At 33.7% G+C, this 25,375-nt stretch overlaps 1 protein-coding gene and 1 long non-coding RNA gene across 2 annotated transcripts in view; one reads left to right on the top strand and one right to left on the bottom strand.

Moving 5' to 3' along the window:
• Positions 1-11,382, bottom strand: part of LOC136037303 (ribosome-recycling factor, mitochondrial-like) — a 29,334-nt gene extending 17,952 nt beyond the window's left edge. Inside the window, exons 1-2 of the mRNA XM_065719951.1 lie at positions 11,082-11,382; positions 2,037-2,189 (exon numbers count right to left, since the gene is read on the bottom strand). Coding sequence (XP_065576023.1) covers positions 2,037-2,189; positions 11,082-11,304 — 376 coding nt within the window. The 5' untranslated portion in view covers positions 11,305-11,382. The remainder of the gene's footprint in view (positions 1-2,036; positions 2,190-11,081) is intronic.
• On the top strand, positions 11,097-24,046 carry LOC136037305 (uncharacterized). Its single transcript, XR_010619910.1, has 2 exons — positions 11,097-11,230; positions 23,802-24,046. It is a non-coding gene; the product is annotated as an uncharacterized LOC136037305 (long non-coding RNA).
• Positions 24,047-25,375: the final 1,329 nt, after the last annotated feature.

Here is a 25,375-nt window from a genome sequence, read left to right as displayed (position 1 = left end):
AGCTGAAGCTAAAAATTATTAGAGATGGCGGGTGAAGATGATAAGAGATGGCGGGTGAAACTTCCAATATTTTTTCAGAGCTTAGTGTAAAACTTAAAAACTTGCTTTTGATAATTTTCCAGATGGCAATGAAGTTTCTGGAGGGAGGAGGGGGAGGGGAGATGGTAGTACATAGTTGTGACACCCAGTCTCGCATCCACCTCGCTACACATGTGTATTTACTACTATTTTGGGTTGAAACACATTCAAAATAGGAATTCTCCTTCACACCAGGGTCAGATTTCATTACATTGTTTTTATTTAATCGCTTTTTAGGTAGAATTTATATTTACAGCTATCCTGCGCATTTGTGTAGTTGATGTAAATTTTTTTATTATTTTTTTTTCTATTTGACCAACTGGCACAAACAGAAGTTACCATTGCACTGAAAAACTGCCACCTACACTAAGGGGAGAGGGGTAGATTCTCTCGATCCACCACTAGGTTGGCCTCCAAGAAGAAACTAGAATGGTACCAAATGGTACCTTGCAAATTTCGAAGCTGCAAAGTTTCTTAAATTTTACTCTGAACCTTAATATTACGGCTGTACTGCTTGTTCAGCTTCTGCTAAAAAAAAATTTACCACTTAACTGGTTAACAACATCTATAGGAATGCCATCTATAGCCCAAGGGAATTTGACTTTTAAGAGGTATGGTGAAGAACAAAATATCCCATTTTTTCGAGTTTTTTCTTCTAAGGTGAAATTTATGAATTTACCTCCTGAATGGCTACTTTTATTACGTTTTGTTGGCGCCAAACCTGATTATCTTGTTAGAGATCTTCTTTGTCAACAGACCTTTTATATACACTAGAGCAAATTTATGTAGTTCATTGAGACACATTTTCACAGATGTGGGGCCACCCTCCCTTCCAATTACGACATTTTTATGACTAGTCCTATATTGTCTTGATTTTGCCAAATAATTTGCGTTTCTCGAAGTTGTACCCCCCCCCCACCTGGAACACGATTCAGTATGTATACTTGTTATTCAGAATATAATAGTCTTCTTGTGCCCCCCCTTCCGCTAGAAAAAAACATTACCTAAATATTCAGAACTTTTCTCACAACCGTATTTCTGAAATGACTAAATTTTTGCACTTCTGAGCCGACACGATTGAGAGATAGCATATTCCATAAATTCTAACTATTGCCAGTTTTTTGTTTTTTTTCTTTTTCTTTTTTTTTAATTATAAGAAGAAGGCAATGATGCTAAACCAAAGGTTAAATATAACGGTAAACTTAAAAATAACCAAGTGGATTATTTTTTTTTTTTTTATAAAATTATTCTCTTTGCATATATTCTGAAAATACAAACATTCTTTTTAGCGCAATTTTCTTATTTTAATATCAAATTTTATAATCGCCTAATCCAATTTTTCATCCTTCTTGGAGGTAAACGATAATTTAACTTCAAAGTTAAATTTAAGAATGGCTGATTAAATCCTTACTTGTTTAAAAAAAAAATTTGATAGGCTTCAGCCAAGGTTGCCAATCTTAATGAATAATCTGTAATCTTAGAGATATTTTGGTCTCTCAGATGACTTGTTTTTGCACAGTGATTTTTGAAGATCAAAAGCCATTTTTTCGCTCCAATTTCTGAGACCAATAAAAGTAACCACTTAAAGTAAAAAAAAAAATAGATCTAAAATTAGATTTAGTGTAATCAAGCAATTAATATGACGCAATTAATTGAGTGTACATTAACATTTTTCATTATAAGTGATTATTAGAAATTTTTCTCATGAATTAGCTAAAACACGTTGAAAAAAGTCCAAACCAAGAAGTGCCTAAAATAAATTTGCCATTTTACCGATTATTTCCATGGCCTAGAAATTTTCTGGACTATGTGCCTGATGATTATTTTTTTGTTAAGTGGCAATCCTAGTTACAATTGTCCAGACAAAAGTTGGTGGCAGTTAAGAGTATTCTACACATCATGGTTGACAGTCTTCTGTTATAAGCTAGGGTTCTAGTTTAAAACGTTTATTAACTCACCTACATTGACTCTTAAAGTAACATTCTTCATATATTCTTCTTTCAGTACATCTAAGACATGATCCATTTGCTTGTACATTTGATTAATATTGACAAATTCTGCCATTTCTTCATCAGAAACATCCGGGTGATGATGATGCCCGCTTTTCTTGCCTAAATCAAACAAGTATTTTAGAGATTTAATTGTAATTTGTGTACCGTAATATGGATTGTATTATGTAATTCCATCTTAATTTCAATAGGAAATCAAATCTGTCACTCAGTTTGCGGACAATCGGAATTGAATGGACCAGTTTCACCCATAAGACCCGGGGAGACCCTCCAACAGGTTGACTCTAGTTCGGCATTGTGGAGTGACATGCATGAGAGGTGTAGCATAAGTGGGAGATGATAACAACGGCAATGAAGGGAGGAAAATTAATGCCATGTTTATCTTCTCACTTAATTGAACTATCTGACTTGGCTTTTTCTACAATTAGCCATGACTTGACTTGCCCACAACTATTCCATTTTTAATTAAAAAAAACTGTCGAAAAAATCCTGTTTTTTTCAATCACACAAAATTTCTTCAAAGACTATCTTGCAAATCTTATTTTGTATCTTGTTAAAAAGGAACCGAATTTTTTCCTAGCTGGATAAATCACCTTTGTAAAGAGTATGTAAAATCATAAATTTTCCGTAGGCTAAACACTGAATTCAGAAAATAATTTAATGGTTTAAAATAGTCTAAATCCTTTCTGATTCAAATACTTAGCACCCATTAGACTTGGAACTGTCCCCCAAAAGTTGATAGCATTAGAGAATGTGTATGATTTTTGAAAAGAGAAAATTTGTAAAATATTGGCAATCTTAACAAAACTAAACAGAGAAACTACAAGTGAGCAAGAAGGGGACTCCATTTTGATTTGCACAACCCACTGATGAAAAAGTTGCTTTTCCTGCATTTATGCGCAAGCTACACGGATTTTCACCTAACTAACTTGTTTTTGGTTAAACTTTGACCTCATTTAGTAAAGGAGATGACAAAAATGATCTACCAGTCAGTAAAATCCATTGTTACCCCTTCCTCGAATTGGCCAGACACCCTCTAGCTGTACCATTAAATTCATTAAGTCATATAGGGTAAAGACTTCATTCTTCTATCTAAAAAGAACACCTCTCGGACACGAATCGTTTTGGATTCATTTTAAATTGAAATTAAAGAAAAATTCCGTTTCGAGTAAAAGTAAAGAGTGAAGTTAGAACTTAAAAAACACAGAAATTATCCAATATATGAGGAGGGCTGCCACACCCTAAAGACTTCATTCTTCTATCAAAAAAGAACACCTCTCGGACACGAATCGTTTCGGATTCATTTTAAATTGAAATTAAAGAAAAATTCCGTTTCGAGTAAAAGTAAAGTTAGAACTTAAAAAACACAGAAATTATCCAATACTAGCTGTTGGGGTGGCGCTTCGCGCCACCCCAACACCTAGTTGGTGGGGGCGCTTCGCGCCCCCCCCCCAAGCCCCCCCGCGCGCGTAAGTCGTTACGCGCCATAATAGTTACGCGCCATTGTAGTTGTGTCCCTATGTCCCACCTGTGAATATAGATATATATATATATATATATATATATATATATATATATATATATATATATATATATATATATATATATATATATATATATATGGTTTTAACTACGTAAAACTTGCGAATATACAACATTCTTTGCTGTCCCATTGTCTTTGCATATAAATAGATTGTCAGGTTTACCGACTCTTGAACATGCAACATATAATGGTCCATGGGAAAACAATCTGTATTCAGATCTATACCTCATGATTCTAATGATTGCCCTTGAGCTTTGTTGATGGTGATTGCTAATCGACCATTCCCTGTCCCGGTGTCCCGGTCGTCATTTATATCCCCCTGTTTCCCCCGGTGTCCCCGTTGTAGTTGTGTCCCTGTGTCCCGGTCGTCATTTATATTCCCTGTGTCCCGGTCGTCATTTGTATCCCGGTGTCCCGGTCTGTATATACATTCCTTTTTTAGTTTTGTTTTTCTCCTTTATTTTTTTCCTTTTTTTTTCTTTTTTAGTTTATTTAGATTTTTAGATTTTTTAGTTTTTTTATTAGTTTTTAGTTTTTTTTTCTTTTTAGTTTTTTTGTAGTTTTTACCTTCTTTTTAGTTTTGTTAGTTTTTTTTTTACTTATGTCCTGGTCGTCATTTATACTCCCTGTGTCCCAGTGCTTTGTTGATTGCTAATCGAACATTCCTTTTGTCCTGGTCGCTTTCTCTTTGAGTGTCGTCATTTATTTTTTTCTTTTTTAGTTCTTTTAGTTTTTACCTTTATTAGTTTTTTTTAGTTTTTTAGATGAAAATTTTTTTTAGTTTTTTCCTTTTTTTCTTTTTAGTTTTTTATTGGTTTTTACCTTTATTTTAGCTTATTTTTCAGTTTTTTCCTTTTTTTTATTTTTTATTTTTTTTAGTTTTTTACCTTTTTTTAGTTTTTTTAGTTTTTTAGCTTTTTTACTTTTTTTATTAGTTTTTAGTTTTTTTTTGTAGTTTTTACCCTTTTTTAGTTTTTTCAGTTTTTTTTTAGTTTTTTATTGGTTTTTACCTTTATTTTAGCTTATTTTTCAGTTTTTTCCTTTTTTTAGTTTTTTTTAGTTTTTAGTTTTTTTAGTTTTTTACCTTTTTCTAGTTTTTTTAGTTTTTTTAGTTTTTTAGCTTTTTTATTTTTTTTATTAGTTTTTAGTTTTTTTTTGTAGTTTTTGCCTTTTTTTAGTTTTTTTAGTTTTTTAGCTTTTTTCATTTATACTCCCTGTGTCCCGGTGCTTTGTTGATTGCTAATCGAACATTCCTTTTGTCCTGGTCGCTTTCTCTTTGAGTGTCGTCATTTATTTTTTTTCTTTTTTAGTTCTTTTAGTTTTTACCTTTTTTAGTTTTTTTTAGTTTTTTAGATGAAAATTTTTTTTAGTTTTTTCCTTTTTTTCTTTTTAGTTTTTTATTGGTTTTTATCTTTATTTTAGCTTATTTTTCAGTTTTTTCCTTTTTTTTAGTTTTTTTTTATTTTTTATTTTTTTTAGTTTTTTACCTTTTTTTAGTTTTTTTAGTGTTTTTGTTTTTTAGCTTTTTTACTTTTTTTATTAGTTTTTAGTTTTTTTTGTAGTTTTTGCCTTTTTTTAGTTTTTTAAGTTTTTTTTAGTTTTTTATTAGTTTTTACCTTTATTTTAGCTTATTTTTCAGTTTTTTCCTTTTTTTTAGTTTTTTTTTAGTTTTTAGTTTTTTTTAGTTTTTTACCTTTTTTTAGTTTTTTTAGTTTTTTAGCTTTTTTATTTTTTTTATTAGTTTTTAGTTTTTTTTGTAGTTTTTGCCTTTTTTTAGTTTTTTTAGTTTTTTAGCTTTTTTATTAGTTTTTAGTTTTTTTTGTAGTTTTTGCCTTTTTTTAGTTTTTTTAGTTTTTTAGCTTTTTTATTTTTTTTATTAGTTTTTAGTTTTTTTGTAGTTTTTGCCTTTTTTTAGTTTTTTCAGTTTTGACGTCACCTGATCCAGTTTTTTCAGGTGACGTCACCTGATCCATCCACAGACAGACAGACAACTTATTTTTATATATATAGATATGAGGAGGGCTGCCACCCCCTAAAGTCCTCTGTCCTTTACGTTAAAGCTTTAACACGTAATATATAATAATAGCTGCAAGTGTCATTGTTGCATGAACCTTTCGCTAAAGTTAGCTAAGATGTATCTTCCTTTTGGGTTTTTTTTTTAGACAAAACTGCTGTCAGAGCCACTGACCAGCTCATGGGTGCTTGACAAGGTGGGACCAATACAGCCCTTTTTAGGTGCTCCTTCATTGGTTACCTTTTTGATGTTGCTCAGCCGGCAATCAATGACAAATACAAGTGAAGGCACAGCTTAGGTAAAGTTCTAGATGAGGGACTATTGTTTGTCTTGTAAAGAAGCTGAGGAAGGTGGATAAAACTGTCAGGAACGAATCCAAAGCTTCAACGATTTCATGGTAAGGTATTTAGAAGTGCCTGGCTCTACCCCTTCCTCCTCCAAAGCGCACAAACCTTTCATAATGTTTGTGATATATGATTAAAACCTTTAGCAAAAGACGTACTGCTGAAGTGAGGCACAAGGAAAGTGTTTTGAGCCTCATATCTTAACTCAATCCTGAATTGCAAGATTTTGAAGATTTAAAAAACTTATTTTTTTTAATTAGAAAAAAAGGGATTAATACAGCTTAAAATCCTCCTGAGATAATTGAGTTTTAAAATGAGATAATTGAATTTTAAATTGAGGAGTTGAATTTTCGAAAAGAAGAGCCAATGAAAAAGAAATTGAAAACCAAAAATTTAGGTCAAACATTTTGTCAAAGTTTAAGTGTAGACCTAACATCTATACATTCTTCTAAACCCTAGAACAAAGAAAGGATAGAGGTCATAGCTAGATAACACCTTCCTAATGTATGTTTTAGGCCCTGGATTAATTCCTGAAAGTTTCTTTTTTTAACTCAGTTGCTCTCCAAGACAGAAAGAAGCCCCACGACTGAAATTTTATCAAATAAAATAACGTGAGAAAAAATTGGTAAAGTTATTTTAGAAAGTTTTAAAAACACAACATAACTTAAACTCAAACTTTGAAAAATATTATCCCTATGTTTAATAATCTTATTACCAGTAGCGGTTTAGGCCACATAATCTTGAGGGCCTTCAAACTGGAGAAGGGGGGAGGGCACCTCCCCCTACCCATGCCTAGAACCGGCACTGCTTATTACAGTAGATTTTTTTAAGTAGGATTCAATAGCCAATTATAATTGTTGAATTTGTGTTCAAAAGCAATAATTGAAACCTTTTGCAAACAATTATTTACTTATAATGCTTCAGACCTCAACAAGCTGCAATTTGTCCTTTTACAGTAGAAAATTCTTTGAATATTTATCTATTAGTACAGTTTAACAATATTTTCAGTTAGTTTCAAAAGGTTTATAAAATTTTTGTAAGAAATTTATTTAGTTGTTCAAATTGCACTCATTAAAGCATAATTAATTATGTTTATTCAATAGGTCATTGCAATCGATTCTAATTAACTGCAAGAAGCTCTGTTGAACATGAGGTAAGAATATTACCCTTACAAAACTATGCTAGTAAAAACGGGTGTTTTCTCCATATGTACTTTTCAAGACAACACTGACTTTCCATGACATACAAATAACTGTTCAAATAGGGATAAATCTTTGGTAAATTTATAGCAAACCATATAACTGGCTTTCGTATAAAGTGAATATACCACTCGATGCCTTTTTTATGCTCTTTACGAATATAATAATCGCTTCTACCTTAAATTCAGAATTAAGCACTTTTTAACCTAACCCAACCAAACCTAACTTTATTATAAATAATTTTAGCACTGAGAAAATTTAGCATTATTTTGTCGAAAACAGCGCAGAGAAAACGTAGTATTATTTTGTCGGAAACGACGGATAACTCGTACTTTAATTGAAAATTCATCATTTTTAAGAGCTTAAAAAGTGCTTAAATTTGAATTTGTGGTAGAAACGATTATTATATTCTTAAGGAACATAAAAAAAAGGCATTAAGTGGTATGTTCGCTTTATTGGTAAGTCAGTTATATGAACTGTCATAATTTTTGAAAATTAGACATTTTTAAGAGCTAAACAAGAGCTAAGAGCTCATATGGCACTTGTGACGAGGCAAGAAGAACTAAGAGCCAAGAGATCATATGGTATGAGCTCTAGCAAAATTCTATAAATCAATAGATTGATTTAAAAAGGAAAATAAGAGGCTTAATGCCGGTCAAGATTTAAAATAAGAGCTCTGAGTCACAAAGTCCTTCTAAATATCAAAATTCATTAAGATCCGATCACCCACTCGTAAGTTATAAATACCTAATTTTTTCTAATTTTTCCTCTTCCTTTTGCCCCCCAGATGGTCGAATCTGGGAAAACGACTTTATAAAGTCAAATTGTGAAGCTCCCTGACACGCCAACCAATTTTCATCGTTATAGCGCGTCCAGAAGCACCAAACTCGCCAAATCACTGAACCCCTCCCCTCAACTCCCCCCAAAAAAAGCGAATCCAGTACGGTTCAGTCAATCACGTATCAAGGACATTTGTTTATTCTATCCACCAAGCTTCATCTCGATTCCTACACTCCACGTGTTTTTCCAAGATTTCCCCCTCCAACTCCCCCCAATGTCAAAAGATCTGGTCGGGATTTGAAATAAGAGCTCTGAGACATGAATTCCTTCTAAATATCAAATTTCATTACGATCCGATCACCTGTTCGTAAAATAAAAATACCCCAATTTTCACGTTTTCCATGAATTCCGGTTTCCCCCTCCAACTCCCCCGAATGTCACAGGATCTGATTGGTATTTAAAATTAGAGCTTTAAAGCGCAAGATCCTTCTAAATATCAAATTTAATTAAGATCTGGTCACCCTTTCGTAAGTTATAAATGCCTCAATTTTCAAAATTACCCCCCCCCCCCCCCCAACTCCACCAAAGAGAGCAGATCCGGTCCAGTTATGGCAGTCACGTATCTTAGACAGGTTTTGATTCTTCCCATCCAGTTTCATCCTGATCTCACCTCTTAAGTATTTTCTAAGATTTCTGGTTCCCCTCAACTGCCCCCCCCCCTCCAATTACGCTGGATCCGGTTGAGATTTAAAATAAGAGATCTGAGTTACGAGATCCTTCTAAATATGAAGTTTCATGAAGATCCGATCACTCCTTCGTAAGTTAAAAATACGTCATTTTTTCTTATTTTTCAGAATTACCCCCCCCCCCCGCAATTGAGCGGATCCGTTCCAATTATGTAAATCACGTATGCAAGACTTCTGCTTATTTTTCCAACCAAGTTTCATCCCAATCCCTCCAATCTAAGCGTTTTCCATCATTTTAGCTTTCCCCACCCCAAACTTCCCCCAATGTCACCAGATCCGGTCAAGATTTAAAATAAGAGCTTTGAGACACGACATCCTTCTAATATCAAATTTCATGGAGATCCAATAACCCGTTCGTAAGTTAAAAATACCTCCTTTTTTCTAATTTTTCAGAATTAACCCCCTCCTCCAACTACCCCAAAGAGAGCGGATCCGTTCTGGTTATGTCAATCAAGTATCTAGGACTCGTGTTTTTTCCCCACCAAGTTTCATCCCGATCCCTCCACTCTAAGTGTTTTCCAAGTTTTAGGTTTCCCCCTCCCAACTCCCCCCCCCCCAATGTCACCAGATCCGGTCGGGTTTAAAATAAGAGCTCTGAGCCACGATATCCTTCTAAATATCAAATTTCATTGAGATCCGATCACCCGTTCGTTAGTTAAAAATACCTCATTTTTTTCAATTTTTCAGAAATACTCCCCCCCCCCAACTACCCCAAAGGGAGCGGATCCGTTCCGTTTATGTCAATCATCTATCTAGGACTTGTGTTTAATTTTCCCACCATGTTTCATCCCGATCCCTCCACTCTAAGTGTTTTCCAAGTTTTAGGTTTCCCCCTCCCAACTCCCCGCCCCCATCACCAGATCCGGTCGGGATTTAAAATAAGAGCTCTAAGACACGATATCCTTCTAAACATCAAATTTCATTGAGATCCGATCACCCGTTCGTAAGTTGAAAATACCTCATTTTTCTAATTTTTAAGAATTACTCCCCCCCCCAAAACTACCCCAAAGAGAACGAATCAGTTCTGATTATGTCAATCATGTATCTGGGACTTGCGCTTATTTTTCCCATCAAGTTTCATCCCGATCCCTCCACTCTAAGTGTTTTCCAAGATTTTAGGTTCCCCCCCTCCAACTCCCCCCAATGTCATCAGACCCGGTCGGGATTTAAAATAAGAGCTCTGAGACACAATATCATTCCAAACATCAAATTTCATTAAGATCCAATCACCCGCTCATAAGTTAAAAATACTTCATTTTCCTATTTTTTCCGAATTAACCGCCCCCCCCCCCCAGATGGTCAAATCGGGAAAACGACTATTTCTAATTTAATCAAGTCCGGTCCCTGATACGCTTGCCAAATTTCATCGTCCTAGCTTACCTGGAAGTGCCTAAAGTAGCAAAACTGGGACTTTAGGTTTTCCCCCTCCAACTCCCCCAATGTCATCAGATCCTGTCGGGATTTAAAATAATAGCTCTGAGACACAATATCATTCCAAACATCAAATTTCATTAAGATCCAATCACCCGCTCATAAGTTAAAAATACTTCATTTTTTCTATTTTTTGCGAATTAACCGGGCCCCCACTCCCCCCCCCAGATGGTCAAATCGGGAAAACGACTATTTCTAATTTAATATGGACCGGTCCCTGATACGCTTGCCAAATTTCATGGTCCTAGCTTACCTGGAAGTGCCTAAAGTAGCAAAACTGGGACCAACAGACAGACCGACAGAATCGGCGATTGCTATATGTCACTTGGTTAATACCAAGTGCCATAAAAAGTGCTTAAATCTGAATTTGAGGTAGAAGCGATTATTATATTCGTAAAGAGCATAAAAAGGGCATCGAGTAGTATATTCACTTTATACAAAAGCCAGTAACATGGTTTTCTATAAATTTACCAAATCCTTTTATTAGAGAGAGAGAAAGTCTTATTAAAAAGTCACTGTCTAGTAGAAGTAATTATACCTAGTTGAACTGTCATTTGTGCAGGAGTTTTCTCATCATAATAATTGAATAACTGTGCGATAATATTACCAGGTCGTGGTATAAAACCAAGTTCATGCTCATGACAGAGTAACTAGAAGTTCAATTTTTTCATAATGAAAAATAGATGGCTCAGAAAATGTGCAATCTATTGATTATTCAAAAATGTAACATGAAAGTAATGTTTTTTGGACCATAACATAAGAAATAACTGTAAATTTAAAATGTGGCAAAAAGTTACGAAAGTAGCCTCCATGGCAAGTAGCAGCAACACTGTAGTAGCAACTAGCGCCACCTATTATATTGCATTTCAATTCAGTAGAATTCCAATATACATGGAATGGAAAAATAGCTACTAGGAAGAAAGCAATTATTGCTTACCTTTTTGCTTTCCACCTCTGTCCTGACTTTTTGAATACCATCGCTGCTGAATATGAATTGGTTTTGAGTATAACAGTGCGGCACTTGTCTCTGGACTAGAAGTAAGAAATTGGTGTTTGGCACTAAGACTAGGACAATTGGGGTTCAAGGTGAGGGATGTGGATTTTAAAGCCGTTTTCTGTATTTTTAATGTTTCTTTAAGATACTTATAGCTAGCTGTCATCTTTAGTAGATTGTAGGCTGTAAATCCTAGAATATTTTGGGTCACAATTTATTTAAACGTCTGTATAGATGGCGAAATACAAAATTTAATTCTACAAAATATTTGAATTTGCGACGCATTGGAACATATTATTTTTTCAAAAATAAATGAGAAAATAATGCTGAGAAAAATAGTATATTTGGTTGAAAACAACCAATAGCTTATACTTTAATTGGAAATTTGTCATTTTTAAGAGCTCTAAAAGTACAAGCTAAAAAATTTGGAGTAGAAGCCATTATAATATTTGTAAAGAACATAAAAAAGGCATCAAGAGATATTTTCACTTTATTGGTAAGTCAATTATACGAACTACAAAAAATTTACCCAAATTTGTTTTTAAAGTATTGTATTTTTATCATACTTAGGTGTATTTTATTAGGACTGAGCATCAGAAAAATATACATATTTATGTATATTTACTACCTTATAAATAAATGTTGAAATTATAGCAGTTTGTATAACTGGCTTACCAATAAAGTGAACATATCACTTGATGCCTTTTTTATGCTCTTTATGAATATAATAATTGCTTCTACCTTATATTCAAATTTAAGCATTTCTTAACCTAACCATATTATAAATAATTTTAGCACTGAGAAAATATAGCATTCTTTTTTCAAAAACAATAGAAAAGATGGTGCTGAGAAGACCGGTGCTGAATAAGATAGAAGATGGTGCTGAATAAGTGTATTATTTTGTAGAAAACAATCAATAAGTCAAACTTTAATTAAAAAGTGCTTTTTGTGGTAGAAGCAATTATTATGTTTGTAAAGAACATAAAAAAAGGCATCAAGTGGCATGTTCCCTTTATTGGTAAGTCAGTCATAATAACTGTCATAATTTTTTTGAAAATTCGGCATTTTTAAGAGCTCAAAAAGTGCTTAAACCTCAATTTAAGGTAGAAGCAATTATTATATTTGTAAACAGCATAAAGAAGGCATTGAGTGATATGTTCACTTTATTGGTAAGTCAGCTATATGAACTGCTATAAATTCTAATAATTCTAAGAAATTAGTAATGATAAGGGCTGAATGCCCTTTTCTTGGGCTATTTGTTTAGGCTGTTAATGTCATTTCAAAATGTTTTGCATTTATAGCACAGTCTGTAGCCTCTAATTCTGTCCAATGTGAGTATAGTCTAGAGAAGAAAAGGATAGAAGTAGACTCTTTGAAGATCTTCTCATGCAATAGTTTAATCTCAGTATCCATTCCTGAAAGTTTAATTAACCTAGCTCAATTAGTTTTTAAGACAGCAAAATACCTTTTTCTAGCATTTTATCCCAAAGTGTGAAATTTCTGTGAAAATATGCTTATTGTCATCAAACTTCTTTTTTTTTAATGTGGCAAAGAGTCCTCATAGAATATATACCTTTCTATGCTGGTTTCTGGGATTTTAGCTGGATTCCAAGCCAAGTTCTTTTTATGACACTTGGTACTAACCAAGTGACATATAGCAATTGCAAATTCTGTTGGTCTGTCTGTTGGTCCTGGTTTGCTACTTTAGGCACTTCCAGGTAAGCTAGGACAATGAAATTTGGCAGGGTTTAATTCTGAAAAATTAAAAAAATGATGTATTTTTAACTTATGAACAGGTGATTGGATCTCAATGAAATTTGATATTTAGAAGGACATTGTGTCTCAAAGCTCTTATTTTAAATCCTGACCAAGTCTGGTCATATTGGGGGGAGTTTGGGGGGGAGCCTAAAATCATGGAAAATGCTTAGAGTGTAGGAATGGGGATGAAACTTGGTGGGAAATTTAAGCAGAAGTCTTAGATACATGATTGATATAATTAGAACGGATCCGATCTATTGGGGGGAGGGTTAATTCTGAAAAATTAGAAAAAATAACATATTTTTAACTTACAAAGGAGTGATCAAATCTTCATGAAACTTTATATTTAGAAGGACCTCATAACTCAGATCTCTTGTTTTAGATCTCAACCAGATTTCAGCGTCATTGGGAGGGCAGTTGGGGGAGGGACCGGAAATCTTAGAAAGTACTTAAAGCAGAGAGATCAGGGTGAAACTGGATGGGAAGAATAAAAACAAGTCTAAGATGCATGACTGACATAACTGGACCAGACCCACTCTCTTTGGTGGAGTTGGGGGGAGGGGTAATTCGGAAAAATCTTAGAAATTTGATTTTTAGAAGGTATCTTGTGCTTTAAAGCTCTTATTTTAAATTCTGACCAGATCCTGTGACATTGGGGGAAGTTGGAGAGGGAAATCAGAATTCTTAGAAAATGTGAAAATAGGAGTATTTTTATTTTACAAATAGGTGATCGGATATTAATGAAACTTGATATATAGAAGGATCTTATGTCTCAGATGCTCCATTCTTGACTTGAATTGGATCTGGGGACATAGGGGATTGGAGGAGGGAAACAGAAATCTTGGAAAACGCTTATAGTGGAGAGATCAGAATGAAAATTGATGGGAAGAATAAGCACAAATTCTAGATACGTGATTGACATAATTGGAACGGTTCCATTCTCTTTGGAGTAGCTGGGGGGTGTTAATTTGGAAAAATTTGAAAAATTAAGGTATTTTTTAATTTAAGAACATGTGACCAGATCTTAATGAAATTTAATATTTAGAAGGAATCCATGTCTCAGAGCTCTTATTTCAAATCGTGACCAGATCTGTTGACATTGGGGAGAGTTGGAGGGGGAAATCAGAAATCTTGGAAAACGCTTAGAGTGGAGGAATCAGGACGAAGCTTGGTGGATAGAATAAGCAAATGTCGTAGATACGTGATAGCCGTAACCGTACTGTATTCACTCTCTTTGGGGGAGTTGGGGGGAGGGGCTCAGTGCTTTGGCGAGTTTGGTGCTTCTGGACGTGCTAAGATGATGAAAATTGGTAGTTGTGTCAGGGAGCTGCACAAATTGACTTGATAAAGTCGTTTTCCCAGTTTCGACCATCTGAGAGGCTAAAGGGAGAGGAAAAATTAGAAAAAATGAGGTATTTATAACTTACGAGTGTGTGATTGGATCTTAATGAATTTTGATATTTAGAAGGACATCATGACTCAGAGCTCTTATTTTAAATACTGACCGGCATTAAGCCTCTAATTTTCCTTTTAAATCAATCTATTGGTTCTTAGAATTTTGTTAGAGCTCATACCATATGAGCTCTTGGATCTTAGCTCTTCTTGTCTCGTCACAAGTGCCATATGAGCTCTTAGTTCTTGTTTTTCTTAGTCAAGATATGCTACCTAATATTTGTTTATTTATTTAAAAGTAAGCTTATTGTATTCTGAAGAAAAATAGGACATAATCTAAAAAGATAATTAAAAAAAAAACACTACAAGGGAATGCTCCAAAAAATTTTCTAAAAGAATTTTGATCATTTTGCATGGTAACTTTTTTATTGATTGCTGGGTTGAACTGTAATGCCTAAATCGAAAAATCAGGTTAGGATCCATGTTATATATGATTTTTATTATTGAGAACGTGTTGATGGAGTGAGTTCTGTTCTTGAAAAATCAATAAGAAGGTATCTTTCAGCTTTACAAAAAATTGCTGATAGGTTAGCTAGGCTGGATCTTGGAGGAGGGATAGGATGGGCAAGTGCTGGGGGTAGCAAAATAAGCTAAAAAGCAAATTACAAAGAAAACTTTCTGAAAGAATAACCAATACAACATTTGGAATTACCTCAATTACAATATCTGAGTGTTTTGTTAAGCATAGTTACACATTTTTAGTAGCCTCTGGTGTTTCCCTCCTGTTTTGATTTAAGGGTTTATTTGTGCATAGAAATCAAAGAGGAATTTAGGCTTTGGCCTTGTCTGTTGTTTAATGAAGACACCAAAAAGGTATTTTTGAAATCCTTAGAATACATTCCAGCATACATGTCTAATGACCCAGTGACACTTTGGTTTTATTCAATCAGCTGTAATAAAAGTTATACTTATATCACTAATTCATAACAGTTTTGAACTGAAAGTGGTTGCCTTTAAGCTACAGAAACTAACAATAATTATTCACAGGTGAAGTTAGCAAAATTAGCATACTAAAGTTAGACAAAGGCTTTGCCTATTTTTTTTTTTTCTCAAAATTTACATTTAGTGCTTAAGCAGCTCAGTGCCAGTGAAAGAAGCAAATAAAAGTTTTCCTATTAGCTGAAAATCCACTGTAATTGGTATTAATTGACAGTCAACAATATTAAGGGTCCTTTGTTTTTGGGCATTAACATTAATAAGGCAAATATCACTAATAAAGCTCAAATATAACACTGTTCTATTATTCTTACTTTACTAGCTCATCTTAGATTTGAAGCAATTCATGTTTATAGATGTAATCTTTTCTGATTGTCTTGCAAGGAAAGGAAAGACAATAAGGAGAAAGATAAAAAAGGAAAAAATAAAATGGAACAAAGAGGTAGCTAGAAAAAAGGTGGGAATGACTATAGACTCCTCTAATCATCTTATACATGAATTAATACAAGGCAGGATCTGCTCTCTGTAATTTGTGTATAAGTTTAGATGCCATGGTTTAGATTGTTTAGAGTCATAGATGCCTCATGGCAAGGCTCAACCTAAATTTGTGCATTTACATTAAAATCAAAAGTTTAAGGCAAATCAATGAATTGTTGACAACATAAAATAAAATAAGTAGAAAAATAAACCCGTACTGTTTTGATAACTACTCAGGATGTATGTGCATAGCAAACTAAATTTTTACTTACATTTGGAGATAAGGATAACAAGAGAAAAAGACAAGGGCAGCTTTGCTGAGACATATGCAAGAAAAATGGTGCTTGAAAAAAAGTCAAATAAAGTGTTTGCATCCTAATACATTCCTGAAAGGAGCATTGAATTTGTAAAACAGAAAAAATTCTAATTTCGATATTTCTGATTATGTAGTAGGTACATTGTTGTGTTTTATATAAAAACAAATTTTTTGAACTCAAAGGAAGGATCAATATTAAAACTTAAAACAAACAGAAATTAATCCATATATGAAGGTGCTGTCCCCTCCTCAATCTATCGCTTTTTATGCTAAAGTTTTTTTTATACATTAAGAAAAATTCTTATTCCAAATAAATGCCTTATGTATCAGTAGTCATTCTTAAAGAATTGGGACAAAAAATCAAACTTTAGTATAAAACATGAGGGATTGAGAAAAGAGCAGCCACCCTCATATATCAAATAATTTCTATTTGTTTTAAAATTTAGTGTTGGTTCTTACTTTCAGATGATTTTTTTCATTAAATTTCAGATTGTGGTTCAAATAATGGTGGGAAATTCACCTCTCCCTAAATGGAAACCTTCCCACACAGAAAACTCCTCCATGGAATTTCTGGCTTGTAAAATCCCCCCTCCCGTGAAAAATTTCCTACTGGCGATTCACCTTGGAAGATTCTCTTTACTCTCATTTGAAAAGAAAAAACTTTTTTTTGTAATTTCTAATATTTTTTAAATCATTCATGAAATCCCCTCCATCCCATCGCCTCCTAGGAAAATTTCCCCAGACCCCCCCCGCCAATTAGAAGGTATTTCCACTGAATATCAGGCAGAAAAAATAGGCTCACAATTAATGCTTCCTAGGGTAATAAAAGTGGGACAATCAGAAAATTTACATTCACAAATAGAAATGGTTGAAGAGTATTACTGTTATACTCTTTTTCTTCCTTGGTTAGACTGCCTAGCCAACAGTCTCAAAAATATGTTTGTCAACCATAAAGACATTCTCTGCAGTCTTGGAAGCCTTTGCCAACTGGTAAATCCCTTTCTCCAGAAGATGTAAAAAATTTCAAAAAGCTTGTTGAGTTTTGTCAAACTAATTTTCCAGAGATCAGGTGGAGCAGTTTAACAACAGAATTGGAGCTTTGGCAAAACAGCAGAATTTGATCTTTGGTGAAACAGCTTCTAGATTAGAGCTATATTAAGCTCAAGCTTACCTGACCCACTGAATGAAGCTTTCTCAAAAATCCAATAGACACCCTAAATGCATGCAACAGTAGCTTTTCCCCCAATGTGCACATGCTATTGAATTTTATTCCAGTTTACAGTACATTGCCAATTTCTACCAGCACAGCAGTAAAGAACAATTAAAACAACAATAAGTAATAAGTAAATAAACAATAAGTTTAAACAATAAGTAGATAAGCAGAGAAAAGAAGGGATGAAATATTTAGACTATATGGCAAATATGAATAGATTTGCGAAATATTTACATCCTAACATGTTCCTCATGCTTGGGCAAAAATAATCTTTTTTTTGTACTTCCACTGGTTTTTGTCCCTATGAAACGTAATTTCTGTTTCCAATTAGGATAAGATAAGAGATAAGATAATATTTATTTTCAAAAGACTATCACAAGCTCTATAAAGCCGAATTCGCTTTATATATCAGTAAAAGCTAAGAAAAAAAAAATTCAAAACAGTACATTAAGTTAAACACTTAAAATTAAAAGGAATTAAAAAGCAAAATCAAAGATAAAGGGCAAATGAGTAAACTTAACAATTAAATTACAAAAACATTGCAGTAAATCAAAAAAGAATAAAAACGGCAATAGAGGAAAAGGGGAATTTGGCAAGTACATAATCACGAATTATTATTAAGGTGTTATTTCCTAATTATTCTTTTTCCTAATTTTATTCTCAATGTGTTCAATATTTTATGTCCATAGGGCAATAGAAAAGCCTGCAAGGACACACCCGTTGCATGGCTAGAAAAGCTAGGCAAAGCTAGAAAAGTCAAAGTGCAATGCAGAGACTTGGCTGAATGACCTTGTAAGTCTAAGGATTCAAAGTGGTGTTTCCTGTAACACAGAAGAGATGATAGATATTCTTGCAAAAGATGGGCTAAGGACACTAAATTTGCTTTTATGAAATAAAACCATTATATTTTTCACATCTTGTAATTTAATATAGTTTTTTTATTTAAATTGAATATATTTTTATAGTCAAATAAAATCCTTTATTTGTATTTTCATAAAAATGTTGGATTTTTAGTTTTTGTCTCATGTAGTGGGTGGTTGTCATCGTTTTAATGGCAGTATCTCCAATACCATATCCGACAATTCGAATAAACTAATGGTGCTATAAATAAAGAAAGTAGCTAAAATACAACTTCTGGCATCACTAGATGGAGGGATTAGCTGCAAAATATAACTTCTGACATCTTTGATGTTATTCATTGCCTTTTACGATATTACTCTATTCATCAGGGTGACAAAAGGTCTATACATTATTTTGCAACAACTCTAAATGAATTTGGGAACTTATTCCAATATTCTTTTTCAAAGCTTTATATATGATCAACCTGTTAGGAGTAATTATATATATATATATATATATATATATATATATATATATATATATATATATATATATATATATATATATATATACATATATATATATATATATATAATAGTAATAATAATAATTTATATGTGACCCACTTGAAACAGGGGAGTAGAAAACAAACACACACAAAAAAAAAAAAACTTCTGATAACACATTAAATTACTGTAGAAAACATTTTAGAAGACCATGAAAAGGGTTTATATATATATATATATATATATATATATATATATATATATATATATATATATGCAAAATAGCAAATTTGAACATATTTCTATTGATATACAAAGGCTTGTTTTATGTCTACAAACTTTTTTCAGTGGTGCTCCTGTCTCTTCAATCTGACCAAATAGCACTTAACGAATTTCAGATAAAATGATTGTTTATAAACGTAATAGTGTTCTGACAAAGCCATGATTATCTGACTTCATCTAACAAAAAGGCCTGTCTCCCAATTGTAAGTTTATGTTAGCAAATAAATAAGTTACTTGGGGCTAGATATATATAGTGAGTACAGTGAGTATATAGTGAGTGAGTACAGTGAGTATATAGTGAGTACAGAGGATGTTTCTAGCAACAGTATCTTGTGGATTTGCCATTACAACCATGGGCACCCTTAATGGACCCCCCTCCTGGCTGAATGACGCTGGCTTATATTTGTATTAATTCAAGAAACATTTTCCACAAAATAAGTTTTTGAAAGAAAAGTAGAGCTCACTTAAGCCGAAAATGGGCAGAAATATTCCAAGCGTAAAACTACCACAAATCACTATCAACAAATAATTGAAACTCAAAACAAACAGAAATTAGAATGAATACCCGAGTCAAAATAAAAACAACCAAAAATTAACATTACTAAGGCTGACAAGCCACATATCTTCTCAAGACTAGAACATAATTCAGGCTTTACTGAAAAAAAAATTACTGTGGATTGTCAGTGGAATGTACCTATACTGGTATTTATTCCTTAAAGTCTTATTTTTTTGTGTTTATTTTTGTAAAAAAGTTAAAACATTTGGCCATATTTTGTTTCCAGCAACGTGCAAATTATGTTTTGGCCTTGAGAAGGCTTGGGGGTTATCCGTCCTACTAATGTTAGTTTTAACTTGTTTGGATTTGACTCGTCTATTTATTCTAGTTTCTGTTCGTTTTAAGTTTCATTTATTTATTGATAGTGATTTGTGGTATTTTTACTTTTGGATGATTACTTGACTTCATTTCACCCATTTTTGGCTTAATTGAGCTCTTTACTGTTCTTTGAAAAACTGTTTTTTTTTTTTTTAAATTAATCTCTTTTCGTTTTTATTGACATAGTCATTTTCACGAAAAAAATTATATTTTATATCTTTACGTTTTTTTTCTCTAATTTTCCATAGTTTGGCTTGTTATTTGTATGTTGTGAGAAACTTTTTTCAACAATTTTTAATCCTGACACAAATAGTATTTTTTAATTTAATTTTATACCTCCTCAAGTTGACCTGAAAACAGTAAAACTTAATATCATTCTCAAAAGATTCCATCTATGCTCTTTGCCAACCTGGATACATTTACACTCTATTTGTTTATTTAAATTGTAAGAGCAGAACTAGTAATAGTAGCAGCCCTGAAAGCTTCAACTTAATACCCCCAGTCGTTCTTGATATATTACTGAAGTGCCTTATTAGCAACTGCAAAGACTATGCCTTTTGATTTGGTTTTAAAGTAGCATTTAGTTATCTAGCATGATGGGCCAATTGCATAATTGTGGGGGTTTGACATGCCCAATATTTCTAAAGACAGTTTATGGACTGATCTACTAAGCTGAACAAAATAGTTGTCTCAGGATTTTGAATGGATGTGATTAGGAAATAAATCGGCTTCAGAGACGGGCTAATTGCCCTCCAATTTCTTTTTACTCTTATAAAGGACACTAGAACTTTTAATTCTGAATCGAATTAGCTTCTTTAAATGTTTCAGTGATTCTTCTAGCTATTTGAGAGTGGTGGTGCCTATAATGTTGCTTGTATGCCTTTTTGAAAAGGTGTATGTATACAGTTTTTTTTCACCTTAATGCTCTTAGCGTCATTAGTTACATTAGCTGTAGTGTTATATTAAAAGTATACACATAGTGCTTTCTGGCTAGTTCAAAATCCCCCACAACTTACTCTTAAAGGTCTAAATTAATAATATAAGTTGCTCTTGAGATATTGCTTTGACACCTTTTTGAAAGTCCACATGCTCATAGTTTGTTTTGATTTAGTTTAACGTCCGCCTAAATATTTCTTATATTTGATTATTGAAGACATTGTAACATTCTCTTTGGACTACTGGTTACGAAATGCCTATCTCACAATTTCAATCGAATATGTTTGGGGAAAAGAGGATGTCAGGGGGGGGGGCTGTTTTCTCTCTATCATGCTTGACTCTTAAAATGGAACTAGAACTGTACATTTCCCATCAAATGAGTTCCTCTAAAGTTCACAAGACCACCCCTCCATAAAACCTTACAAGTCTCCGGGGCATAACTTACAACCCTTATCCCTATATTCTGGGGGGGTTGTGTCAATCCCAAAGGACGTGTTATGAGATCTTTGGACTATATTTGAACAAACGTCTATCTCAAATGACGTGGGGGAAGATAGCTGTCCTCCAATAAATTTGACTCTTAAAAATGGAACTTAAACTTCCGATTTCCAATCCAATGAGCCCCCTCCGAAATTTATACGACTACCGTTTCTATAAAAAACCTTATATGCCCTCGGGGCATAGCTTACAACCCTTTCCCTGAAGACTGGGGGGGGGGTTCTCATCCTCAAAGAATTAATTTCTAGACTTTGAAACTATGTCAAACAAAATAACTATCTCTAGATTTTGATTGGAAGTGTTTGTGGAAATGATGGCCGTGGGGGGGGGATTGCCCTCCAATAACTTTTGACTATTAAAGAGGGCACTAGCCCTTTCAATTCCCAACCGAATGAGTCCTTTTTCGAAGTTTCTGCGACAACAAATGGCCATCTTGAAATTCCTATCAGATGTGTTGCTGGATAATACAACATCTGTGTGTGGGAGGGGTGTTTGCCCTCTGATCACTTTGACTCTTAAAAATACCACTATACCTTCTGATTACTAATCCAATGAGCCCTTTCCGAAGTTTATACGACCACCATTCTTATAAAAACCATATATGCCCCCAGGGCGTAACTTATAATCCTTGCCCTGAGGCCTATGGGGGTGGACTTCATCCTCAAAGACAATTTCTGGACCTTTCAACTACGCTGAACAAAATGGCTATCGCAAAAAATTCTGATTGGATGTGTTTGGGAAATGATTGGTGAAGGGAGGGGGGGACCTCTAATCACGTTTGACTGTTAAAAGGGCTAGTAGAACTTCTGATTAGGAATCAAATGAGCCCCCTCCAAGGTTTATACAACCACCCTTTCTATGAGAAAAACTTGTATCCCCCAGGGCATAACTTACAACCCTTGCCATGAGGGTTTGGGGGGGGGGGGTTGTCATCCTCAAATTCATAATTTTCGGACCTTTAAACTACGTTGAACAATGGCTATCTTAAAATTTTGATTGGATGTGTTCGGGGAAATGATTGATGTGGGGGGGAGGGTGCTGGTTGCCCTTCGTGGGCTCTTTTTTAAGCTTCTATGACATTTATTTTCCATAAGAAGTGCAATAGTCTAAAAGAATAAAAATAAATAATTTTTTGTGTCCACATTGCTCTTTTACTTAGGTTGTGCTATCATGCTGCTTATAATATTTTGTTTTGAGATTTATATTATACAGCATTAGAAGTGCCGACTAGACCACAGAAGCTCCCTCCCCCTTAAATTCAGTCTATGGGTGCCCATGATGGCAACCATTGTGGTGTCACTTTGTCTGGGTAGAACAGAATTTGTCTGCAGATGTGGCTGGTTTCCTGCGATTTCTGAATTCAGGTGGCCAAATAATGATTTGCAATATGGCTCTTGTAACGCTTTTCCGCTTCTGAAGGTTATGAGGCACTTCAGTAATATATCAAGAACGACTGGGGGTATTAAGTTGAAGCTTTCAGGGCTACTACTATTACTACTTCTGCTCTTACAATTTAAATAAACAAATAGAGTGTAAATGTATCCAAGTTGTCAAAGAGCATAGATGGAATCTTTTGAGAATGATATTCAGTTTTATTGTTTTCAGGTCAACTTGAGGAGGTATAAAATTAAATTAAAAAATACTATTTGTGTTAGGATTAAAATTTGTTAAAAAGTTTCTCACAACATACAAATAACAAGCCAAACTATGGATTATTAGGGAAAAAAACGAAAAGATAAGATATAAAATATAATTTTTTTCGTGAAAATGACTATGCATGGTTGTGCATGGTGCCATGGTTGGCAACAACTTCCCCCTAACCAAGGGTTATGACGACTATTTAAAATAGTAGTTGCCATCCGTTTCCGAGCCAAAATAAGTTTTTCCTTTTTTGAGTTAATTTCTCTTTGCAGTTGACTATTTTGACAATTAGGGAGTAGGCTACTGTTGTTAAGGGGTAATAGACTCTTATTAATCAGTGCCATAATCAGTGCCTTTGCATATAGAGTGTTAGAAATATTCATTTGGACATATTTATGCTTTTCTTATTTATGATTTTAAATATATATGTTTCATCAAGTTTAGTCTTACCCATCAAAATTTCTCTTTGCAGTTGACTATTTTGACAATTAGGGAGTAGGCTACTGTTGTTAAGGGGTAATAGACTCTTATTAATCAGTGCCATAATCAGTGCCTTTGCATATAGAGTGTTGGAAGGTGGTATCAAACAGTTCGTGGTAACGAACTGTAGTAAGGAGCGACCCGGCTCAATAGTAACCAAAACTCTAAAAAATTGAATTTTGATATAAATAGCTACATCAAAAGAATTGCATTTTAATGCTGATTTTAAATATATATGTTTCATCAAGTTTAGTCTTACCCATCAAAATTTCTCTTTGCAGTTGACTATTTTGACAATTAGGGAGTAGGCTACTGTTGTTAAGGGGTAATAGACTCTTATTAATCAGTGCCATCAGTGCCTTTGCATATAGTGTTAGAAATATTCATTTGGACATATTTATGCTTTTCATTTATGCTTATGCATTTATACTTTAATTTGATAAAAAATTTTCAGCACTATTTGGTGAATTTTAGCAATGCTATCGTCAATGATTGCAGCTATGTCCTGAACGTCCATGGTCTCCAGGATGCTACTGCCAATCTAAAATTTGCTGCCGAACATTCCCTGGTGTAAATGGTAGTAATATCCCATGCATAGTCCTTAACTCACCTTTGATTTATGTTGGTGCACTGCATTTCAAAAAGAAATATTTAATGACAGTTTGATACCCGATTTGTCTCCTTACAAAAAAAAATAAATAACAAAAAGTAATTTAATCTTATTCAAACGATTGTCAGACAATGAATGTTCATTAAAAATAGTAAAAATTTAGTGATGAGTACTTGTAAAACTTCACAACTTTTTTCTCTTGCTTTTATTGACCTGTGTTTATTGGGTATGTAGGTGCTAAGATCGACGAGCTCCTGGAGCTCGTAGAAGAAAGATGGATTCTACATATCTGAATCCTGTTTATAAGTTGTTCTGCTACAAAGCCAGGGGCAAATGTACACTTTGATGTACCTAGTATACTCGAGAGAAACTTCAAGATAGCTGGTCATTTGGTACTTTGTCAGGTTTTAAATACTCCCAAAAATAAGTGTTTATTGGAAAGAGAACCCCTACTTCTGCCTAACGGTTTTGGCAAAATCTCTCATCTCTCCAAAAACACATTGCACCCAGGAGATGAGAATGGAATATGACTCTTGGTCTCATCCTCATCATTTGGTCTGCTAACCCTCCTAACAGGGCTTCGAGTCGTTACCAGACTGTTTTTCCCACATTACACTTTGCTGGAAGGGTCGCCGGCCCCTGAGCAGCTCAGAGTCGACTTCAGCAGTACCAGTACTGTGGGCAGGGTACATAAAGCATAATATAAAGAAAAATGAAGACATAATTTAAAGACAAATTGCTTCAAAATACGGACGAATCAACTATAACATTACCATAATACAGAGGTAAAGCATAAATCAGTGCACATAACCTGTAATTTCAAGACGAATGAACTCAAAATAAGGACAAACAAAATAATAAAAAGGTATTTGTCAGAAGTATTGCGCTGCGGGATAAAACTTGGCACAAAACTATTCCCACGGAGAAAGTGACAAAAAAGAAGCTTTGAATAGGATGGGACGAATAGGATAAATAAAAAAAAGTAATTTAATCTTATTCAAACGATTGTCAGACAATGAATATACATTAAAAATAGTAAAAATTTAGTGATGAGTACTTGTAAAACTTCACAACTTTTTTCTCTTGCTTTTATTGACCTGTGGTGCCATCTTCATGCTATGGTCAGAAAATTTTCAGAATGATATATTTCTATAATATGTTTTGAGTGAAAGTTAGAGAGTTTAAATGCTAAATTTTTCTAGGAGATAACTTGTCTGATAATTGCTTGTGTAGATGACATACCAGCCTCCTCTTGAAAGCGGGTATGAAGTCTGGTAGTACCAGAGACTATGTGTAAGTGGTACAACATGGTGTTAGTATTGAAAAGATATAAAGTTGGTATTGCCTATTTTCAGCAGAGATTTCTAATTTAGTGTGTACTTCGAGTTTATTTTATGAGCATGACCACTTCTGAGAGT

This window comes from Artemia franciscana, chromosome 16, assembly GCF_032884065.1.
Source record: "Artemia franciscana chromosome 16, ASM3288406v1, whole genome shotgun sequence".
Taxonomy (NCBI): Eukaryota; Metazoa; Arthropoda; class Branchiopoda; order Anostraca; family Artemiidae; genus Artemia; species Artemia franciscana.
The sequence above is the reverse complement of the archived record's forward strand: the minus strand, read 5'-3'. Positions and strand labels throughout refer to the sequence as shown.